General features: G+C 38.7%; 2 protein-coding genes across 2 annotated transcripts in view; both read right to left on the reverse strand.

Annotated features, from left to right (window-relative positions):
* Nucleotides 1-7,157: 7,157 nt before the first annotated feature.
* On the reverse strand, nucleotides 7,158-8,681 carry LOC145498720 (melatonin receptor type 1A-like). The gene has a single exon (XM_081478638.1). The coding sequence runs from the start codon at nucleotides 8,652-8,654 to the stop codon at nucleotides 7,734-7,736; it is 921 nt and encodes a 306-aa protein (XP_081334764.1). The 5' UTR covers nucleotides 8,655-8,681; the 3' UTR covers nucleotides 7,158-7,733.
* Nucleotides 8,682-8,961: 280 nt separating this feature from the next.
* The window catches only part of LOC145498477 (QRFP-like peptide receptor), a 1,098-nt gene continuing 59 nt past the window's right edge, over nucleotides 8,962-10,000 (reverse strand). The window contains exon 1 of the mRNA XM_081478402.1: nucleotides 8,962-10,000. This exon is cut by the window's right edge and continues 59 nt beyond it. Within this exon, the coding sequence (XP_081334528.1) occupies nucleotides 8,962-9,957 (996 nt within the window). The 5' untranslated portion in view covers nucleotides 9,958-10,000.

The following is a 10,000-nucleotide window of genomic DNA, read 5'->3' on the forward strand; positions in this document are numbered from 1 at the left end:
AGGGTACATTTATAACAAGAAATATCAATACAGAGCCACGATGTCCCATGATGGACGGAACAAGATAAATCAGTTTGATTAGCAGTAAGTAACGAACACTTACATGATCACGGAACTTCATAAAGGCTTTCCTAAGAATTCAAAGATCGGCGAGAGTAACTAGACTTAAACCAAATACTTAAGGGTGCACGAAGAAGAATCTGGGCGCTGTGCCTCAGTCGAGTAACCACCAAAAGGTTGTTGTTGTTGTTGTTTTTTAATGTAAATCCTTCTTAAATCCTGATCTCTTGGTACTATATTATCTCTGTAGTAGTTTTTGACAGCTGTAGTAATCAGAGAAGTTGCCGTATCTTGAGAAACTCATTTTCTCATTTATAGTTTTTGTAAATAATAAGTCAAAACTTCTTGTCACAGTTTATAACGAAAACACTTACTTTTACGTTAATCAGCTTACGAGAAATATACCGTAAAAGAACAAAAAATAATCCAGGAAGTATAAGAAAAGTAGGTCAAGTTCAAAAGTTATTTTCCATTACTTAAGAATCATGTCGACGTAGGTCTTATCAATCCGGTCTGTAACCATGCTGCGCGATCTTATCGAGCAAAGTGCTTCCTGAGGCTACAGCTTTTTATCTGCGTTGAATAACGAAATTCAACGGCATTTTAATATAGAGGTTTTATTCCATCTTGCCCAATTAAAACTGATTAGCACTCAGTATCTGACTGAATATCACAAATTAAAGAGTGCCAGGCTAATTTCGAACGCAAAACTAACTCTCTTTTATCACTGCTTGCTGCCCAATCCAATTTGCTCGCAGTTCGCAATTTGTTTTCCTCAATTATGAGCTCAAAAACTGACTGCTTTTTCACTAAAGAATTTCAAAACCACGATGCCAAATTAAAATCTGAATATTAACGTGCAGCCTTTCTTACCCTTCTTTCCCTGTGCTTTTAAATAGAAGCAGCAAATCCTCTCTTACAAGAATAAATCTTGTTATTAGCATATAAATATTATAAGTGGTTTTATTCTTAAGGTGGCTCTATAGGAGTAATCTTTCATCGGGTTGTGAGCGCTAGTGTTATATTTTATAAGCCGGTTTTATAGCCAGATTTCTCAATCGTTTCAAGTGTAATAAGCACTGATGAAATAGTGTTTTACAATCGTCTCTACATGTGAATGCACAATGTCCAAACAAATGCGTTTTCACCGTTTATGTGGTTTTATTTGTGATTGAAATTACTGGGGTGAAATCTTTCAAAATTACCATAATTCATTAAATCCGATCGATGGACGGAATGCTAGTCCATCGCAGGGTTACCCCGACATTAAATTCGCCGGTACTCATTTATACACCTGGGTGGAGAGAAGCACTATGAGAGTGCCTTTGCCCAAGAACACAACACCATGTCCCTGGCCAGTGCTCGAACCCGGAACGCACGATCCGGAGGCCACCACGCCTCCTCAGCGTATGTACGGTTGTTAAACCCTAGGGAGCCACCTAAGCCGCGTCCACACTAAGGTAAAGTCTGCATAAGAGCCAAGTGACGCATCAGATCGGCGCTTATCTCTGGCTTCTGTGGCATGAAGCGACTAGGAGTATTTCTACTCCTCCCTGGATGGGATGCTAGTCCAGATACGCCAGACAATTTTGAAAACGTTTTCCGTCGACACTACACCGGATAAATTTGATGACGGAATAGTCACCGGCGATAGAAAAGCTTGAGTGCAGCCCTGAGAGTTAGTATTAAACACATAGTAATAAGACGTCATCGTTTTCGAAAACCTCAGTTTTCAATATGTTCTCCGTCCACACTAAGACGCAAAGCGCGGTGTCTTAAAATTCCTCCAGTTTGAAGAGTATCTTCCACAAGCTGCGTTTTCGGTCCGGATTATTGTGGACAGCACAACTAACCGTAGACATAAAGTTGCCTTTTCAAATTTCTAAGCGTAGTATGGCCGGGGCCTTAAAGCTAAAAATCAGGCCTCTTTTAATAATAAAATTGCTCTTCTTAAAATGCTTAATTATGCAGACTTTTTTAAGAGGCAAATTCCCTACCTGGTAAAAGACCGAACCATCTACTATTCTGAAACTTTGAAGGAGGAAATGCCATCCTGTTGATAATAAACTCAGAAATTGAACAACGAATAACAAAATACACTTTCTGCACCACGAACAGCGGCATTACTCTGATTGTCACGGGGCATCGAATCAATTAAAAACAAAACAGCAGCAACAACAACAACAACAACAACAATAACAACAAATTAAATGAGCGTATTGTGATTAAAACTGGGGAATCGAGAAAAGGGAAAATCACACGCGAACTGAAACTGACCCACACACCGAAGTTCATTTCTTTTTCCATAGCAAGCACAGCATGAACCAACATGTTATAGAGTGTTACTCTCCGCCTGGAGGTCAGTACGGTATTAAAGGCAACCAAACTTTTAAGATACTTTGCTAAAGGCGATAAGAACAGAATGATTGGCTGCTAGCCGGAAGAATAGGCCATTTTACGGGCAGAATTTTTATTTAAACCCATCGCTTCCTCCCCGGCTTGGAAGCAAATTTAGTACCCAATTCTCCACCATTAAATCTTACTAACGGTCACCTTTCCAACACTGAGGTCTAGTGCACCGTATTGGCGGCCTAGCCTACATGTGATATAATGTCGTAGACTTCGTCGCTAGTTTAAAAAGGTAAGACAGTCTATAAGAATGCCTTTCTCATGTCCAGATAAGCTATAGAACACAGTGTCCCCTCTTTCCGTCTCCCTGAAAACAACAAAGATAGTATCTATGTTTCATATCATTGCGTTCACGAATTACATAAACGCAATCTTAATCTAGTGTGTATCGAGATTTTTTGGACGACCGGGTTTTTTAGAAGCCGGGACCCGGGTACTGGCACGCGGGAACCAGGTATTGGATCAAAAAACCATCAGCAGTTGTAAGTAGGTATGACCTATATCTGTAAACACTGAATGTGTAGTGCTTAATTAAAACTTATTAACATAATATATTCGCCCACAATGTACGTAGGGTCCATACAAAGGGTTGACCATGCTTTGGTCTGTTATAAAGTAACGAAATGACGAAATGACGAAAGCAGAAAGAAATTATGGGTAAAACACGATCCACAGACGAGCGTTTCTCTCCGCTTCTCTAGTGCTCTCTCGGTAGTTCGGCTGATATAAAAAGGGACAGATAGTTTACACAACTCCAACAAATTCAATAATTAATCTAAATTACTAGTACAATTCCATAAGATGATATATCTGCACCCCTTGTCAGTGACGTAATAGAGACTAGATTTTTGTAGTTGAAATCAGTGAAAAATGCTGAGCATTTGGGATTGGAAAAATGGGAAAATAGTTTACACAACTCCAATAAATTCAATAATTAATCTAAATTACCAGTACAGTTCCTTGAGATGATATATATGAACCCCTGTGAGGGAAGTAGAGGAGACTAGATTTTTGTGGTGGAATTCAGTAAAAAAGCTGAACATTTGGGAATGTAAAAAGGGAAAATAGTTAACAGAACTCAAAAAAAGTGAATAATTAATGTTTGTGTTCCAGAAATTAAAAAATGTGGATGATTTGTTTATTCAAATTTTACAGCTAATCAGGACACAATAAGTACAAACAAATTTAAGGTAAATTTAAACTTAAATTTATTAACTACAAGGTGACTTAATTTTGACTTTATAAAAGAAAGCTAGATAGTTAGGTCTCCATTCAAGCCTAGTGGTCAAGCAGGAAAGGAAACATCTTTTTTTTGCTTTGCTTGAGGCAGTTAGGAGTTTTTGTACTTTTTATAGTTGATATATATCAGGCGTCGGTTGTACGAAGGCTGCATAACGCTATCCACCAGATAAATCACTCTCCAGTGGATAAGGGTTAACAAAACAAATCACGCTATTCAGGGACATTAACATTAACACTTAACTTTCGCTGTACCTCTCTCCACCTAGGTGGACATGATCCTGGACAGGAATGAAACTCAGACTACTTAATCCAGAGTCCAGCACACAAACCATTAGACTACCCCCCACCTCTCACATTTATAAAAGTGTTAGAACAAAACTAGCAAAAGTAAACTTGTTGTGAAATGTATAAACAATAGCCCTCTGGAGTGAAAATATGTTGGAATATTTGTCCGAGGACATTATCTGATCTGAGAAGCGAACAGTTTTCCAAGAACAGTTTTCCTCTGACGGGCACTATAGGCTGATAGTGTCACTCTGTGGATGAACACTATCGCGTCACGTGATCAATTTAAACCAATAAGAATCGGAGAAAATTTAGTGGTGAATTATAATGGCTGATAGTGTCTCGCTACGGATGAACACTATCGCCGCGTCATGCGATCAATTTAAAGCAATAAGAATCGGAGAAAATTTAGTGGTGAACTATAACCTGTGATAGATAGTGAGTAGCGTACCCATGTGCCCTTATGAACAAAATCACGGTCGCTTTTTGGCGTTTTCGAAGTGTCAGTGAAAAGGATTTAGCTAGAGTTTTGGACGACTGGGAGATTTATACTAAAACAATTAGATTATTTGCTCTCGATTTCTATCGCGCGATAGTTGACTCGGACTGTGCCCTCGTCAACTATTTAAACAATAGCTTGTTTCTGTCGAAGTTAAGAACTATGGGCTGATAGTTGCCCCGCGGAATTTGATGTTTCAAAACAAATATGCTAGTTTAAAAACATCAAACTTCCAAGGGGCAACTATCAGACCAATAGTTCCGAGACATAAACACCCTATTGTCTTTATTGTTCACCACTAAATTTTCTTCGGCGCGCCAGTTCAAAAACCATGTTAAATTATTTTCAACTTTTTTTAGAAGAAAGCCGTGAAAGCCAAGTGTAAAATTTAAAAAGGAAAATAAACAAATCCCACTTAATTACAATTTCACTTGTTCATTTTCTTGTAAGCTCGCTTGTTTACAGAAAATTTTTCACGGACAAGTACTATCCATCCGGGTATTTTCCTCGGATGGGCACTATGGGCTGATAGTGTCTCTCCGAGGATGAACATTATCGCGTCACGTGATCAATTTAAACCAATAAGAATTAGAGAAAATTTAGTGGTGAACTATGACACGCGATCGAAATCGAGAGCGAATAATCATACTGTGTAACAGAAACATGATTTTAAACCAATCAGCGCGCGTATTTTCTTAGGACTGTTTTCCAAAGCCATTAAAGGGAGCGCCCCCTCGGGAACTGCATGAGAGAATATAGCGTCAGAACTAATGGAAAGGCAAAGGAACGCAAGCTGGTTTGATACACAGTTTTCTCTTTGGGATAACTCAAGTGACTGCTACGAGTTCGAGAATTTATTTATCAAAACACCGCAAACACATCTGGTTTTTTGGTTTTTTCAGGTTGACTCCCTCAGCAGCGTAGTAGGGCTTCAAGGGAAGGGAGGCTAAAGAAAACCCATCCCATAATGCCTATCGATCGTCCAACTTTTGTTGTTTCCACGCGTATCCCCAGGGCCTTCTCCACTTTTCAAAATGGCGGGACGGAAGCCACCATTTTGAAAATCGTCGCGGAGAAGACCCTAGGGACGAGTTTGGCTTCGACCTTCTGAGTGTATAAGGATATTTGACTATTATAATATATTTTTTTACTTCTTGGTAAGTAAATAAGCTTTCTTATTAATTTTATGAAGGCTGTATTAATATTAATATAGAAGTCATATTGAATCTGGTCACTTTTTCTCAATTCCAGTAAATTAGATCACAGAAAGAGAATGGAGAGGCTGCCATATTGTTTATACCTAAGCTTAAGGTAAGTTGTGTTATTTGACAATAAAATTATGTCCACCGTATGTACTCAGCATTTTCACACTCTCCCCCTAGTTTCTTTTCTTATTCTTTTTCTTTGTAAAGACGTAACTATTTAGTAGTTCTACTCCACATTGCAAATGCAAAAGAGGTTCAAATGGTCGGCTAAATCGGCCGTCGTCGTAGACGTGTCTTGATGTCTTGAGAGGGTTAAATCAAGAGCTTATTTACCAGGAGAAAGCAACGTTACAGTGTTTATGATGCAGCCTTTTTACAGATGTTTATTTTTGGATTATTTTCCAATATATCATATACTTGATTTAAAATCCACTTGATTTAAAATCCAAAACCTTGGCCAACCCTACTTAGTCCTGGAAATCTGCAAAGTAATATAACAATTAAGCCTATATATTTGGTTCTTACAGGCAAAATATGAACTGTGGGAAGTTACCCTACACTATACATTATGGGTTGCTGGAAAAATGTAAACAAAGCTGCTATTGAAACAATCACTTTTTAATGCAATTTTCTATGTTGCATGTACGTGTAATAACTTCTACTCCAAAGAAAACAGCAACTGATAAGTCTCTCATTGAAATATTTTCATTAACTATCAGGCAAACGAGAATCAAACAACAACACGGGACAACTAAGACCAGTGGAGGAGTCAGATATACCGGTACTTTATTTATTGAGATTCAGTTAAATTAATTGAAAAGGTGTCTTTCAAAAATTTGCTCGAATTCGATCCTTGAATGCACGGACATTTCTGAACGAGTTCTGTGAACTCCTCGGTGCTCCGTGGGTAAACAAATTACATTTACATACATTTTTACAAGACTTTTGGCGGGAAAATTGGAAAACTTTGCACCGCGCGTCCCCTGACAACTTTTTTGACAAACATTTTAAGAAGGTACCTCCTTGAATTTTTCCGCCACAAAATTAAAAATTCAACAGATACCATCTTGTACACAAATGAACGAAACATTTGACGCCAATCATTCGAGGTTTTCAAAAAACTAAGATTTTGAATCCAGTAAATATTTGTTTCTGTTCAAGATGATATATACCATGATGATTTCTTATGAAATAGTCAGCCGTAAAACGACGAGCAGCTAGAAACCTATTCAAAGAGATGAGAAGAGCAAGTTAAAATTTCTACAACTGCAACGTTTCTACCCAACATTGAGAAGAAGAAAACATTTGTAAATCAAACTATTTACTCCGCTATAAATGATATTTCAAAAGATACAATCTTTTAGTTAAAAAATCTCTCAAATCTTGATTTTGCAGTGTCGTTTCAATGTCCGCACTGGCAAAATTGTCAATGATCCCATCATTTTAAATCTGCTCGATGTAAATCCTGTACAACTAGGTCAATTTATGTACTCTTCTCAAACCATACCCTTCTATCAAAGTTAGCTGACAAATTTGCTTTGCACTGCTAGCTGGGTGTTCCATACATGTTATACAAGAAATCCCGATTCCTGACATTAATCCTATGAGAACTAATATTAACTATAGACCCTTCTGTGCTTATCTGGAGAATCGAACATAGCTGAAGTGTTTAAATGACTACATTCCCACCCTCTTGCCACCAGTCAGTCTACCTTCAAAGTGGGTGTTTCTCTATGCTGAGTCTCCCTGTCCCCGACCCAACTTGATAGGTCAGTTCTGAACAGTTTACTTCTATTTATGATTGTCCACCTTACTCTTCAAGGCCACCCTCACGAAAGGATTAACATGCTTTCTGCAAGAATAGAGTGATAACGCAAAAGCAATTACCGCTATGTGTGGAACAATGATAATTGCTGCCACTAGCAATGCGTGTACATAAATTATGTACACACATATGTAGCGGCGGGTAATTTAAATATTTCCACACAAAATATTCCAACCAATATCACCATAAGGAGTTTACAATTATCCCTTTAAGTTTGGTTTCGACATTGTAATAGCTTAAGGGATTCTTTCCTCATCGTTCTGTTCGTGACGCCATATATCACTGGGTTGATCCAAGAACTGAAGAAAGCGAATAGTGTGGCATAGGGCACCCAATATGAAGGTATGGGCCAATGTGCATATGCATTAAGAACCCGCACAACTGTTAGAGGAATCCAGCAAACGTCAAATCCCACAACTGTGGTCAGAAGAACCCGAGATGCCTGAATCTCGTGTGGGCTTACTACTACTTGACTGGTGATGTCCTGTAGAGAAGGATTGACTACAGAATTGTGCCGCTTTATGGTACGATACACGCTTCCGAAACAAAATATGATTAAAGACATTGCAAGGCTGACAAATCCAACTATACCTTTGGAAATGCCAGCTCGGATTTCCAACCCTGTTGCTTCACAAACTAAATCAAGCGGATACCACTGGAATAAAATCGGCGTGGCAAGTGTGGAAGTAAGGTTTGCTTTGAGTGTCAGCAACAAAACCAAAGGGATCGAAAAAAGCGTTTTCTTCCTTGTGAACAGTGTAGGATAAAGATGAGGTCTTGCGATACAAATGTAACGATTAACAGCAGTCAACGCCAAAATATTTATTGACGTTGCACCCCAAAAATAAGTAGCGACACCGCTAAATTGGCAAAAGGCGAAATTGAACGGCCATGCTCGATAACCAGATGCGACTGCGGAAAAAGGAAGTACAAAAGTGGATGCCATTATATCAGCTATTGCCAAGGACAACACGTAGATATTTGTAAAAGTTCGCAGTCTCCTGTTTTGGTATAAAGCGAGACAGACGAGCGAGTTTCCCATGAGTGAAAAAATGGCAGATAGAGTCAAAATTACACTGTGTATGGCAACTGCTGGTAAACTTCTTGTATCTTCTTCTGGTAGAGTCATCAGTACAGTTGTAGAAGTATAAATTAAATTCCCTTAACTTCCTTTCTACAAGACAAAAAAACAAGAAAGATAATTGAAATTTCCTTTTATTGCATCAGCTGCAGGCCTTAGACAGCTACATGTCCCACACGTCTTTTTCATAGACATTTAATTATCAAGTCCTTGTAAAAACTGGACACGTATCAAGAAAAGTGGGTCCATTTGGCTAACAAAAGGCTTTGTTTTACAGCCCAAAATCAACCTAATATGGCCATTTTTGAACAATGGCGGCGGCAGCTTGAAAATGCTCAAGGGACTTTCAATGTGGTTATATATTTCTACCAGGTTTTAGGACAATTCGAACACCGCGCATAAACTTGAAGCAAATACATGGATTCACTATGCAATGACACAACGACAAAAAAAACACGAATTGACTAAATATTATAAAACCTAAACTGCAATGTGGAATTGAACTTGGAAAGTGAAGAATAAGAAGCTGATAGGCAATGAAAGGTAGCCAACACAACGCAAAGGCCAACGCAATCATTACAGACATCTTTAGCAGTTTTTTATTCCTTTTAGCGCGTCGTTGATTGGCGATGCAAGTACGAGATTGCGCCAATTTATCACTTCTTAGCTTTACTAAAATGAGAGCCTGAAGTATGCACACTGTTATCAGCGGCACAATCAGAATAGTGACTAGTAAAGCAGTATAGTAGCGGGTATGTGTTGACTCGTGATTAAAGTGCGGCTCCCAGTTTGTAATACAAAGAGTTTGCCCATTTGTGGTCTCCAAGCGGAAAGTGTAGAAATATGGAGAGTGAATTGCCATTGCTACAATCCAAGTGGAAAGGATGAGAAACCGTCGCTTTTTAACAGTGATTTGAATATATGTTGCTGGCAACACAATTGCAATCAGCCTGTCAGCAGCAACCAAAATCAAGGACAGAATAGACACCGCAATGGTAACATCCGTGACAAAAGTACAGATCTTACAGAGAACATGTCCAATCCATCCATGGAGTTGAAAGGCTGGCGAGCCTTTGATGTGAGCTACCATCTCGCGAGGGAAGTGAAATATGGAATACAAGAGATCTGAAGCAGCTATGTTGTTTATTATAAGGCCCATCCTGATATTGGATTTTACGGACGCGTAAATAAGTAGAGAATTTCCAGTGAGCGAAGCAAGCAGAAGGACACTGTATATAGTGGTATAGCTTATCCTGACGGCCACAAAGTCAATGGGAAGAAAACACGTTCCTTTGGCACCACTGTGGCCTTTGAATTGCTCATCATCTGTTGAGCTGTTGTTGGCGAACATTACAATCGAAATCGGAACTTTGCGGAATATGAGCAAGTTCTAT

Source organism: Orbicella franksi, chromosome 9 (genome assembly GCF_964199315.1).
Source record: "Orbicella franksi chromosome 9, jaOrbFran1.1, whole genome shotgun sequence".
Lineage (NCBI taxonomy): Eukaryota > Metazoa > Cnidaria > Anthozoa > Scleractinia > Merulinidae > Orbicella > Orbicella franksi.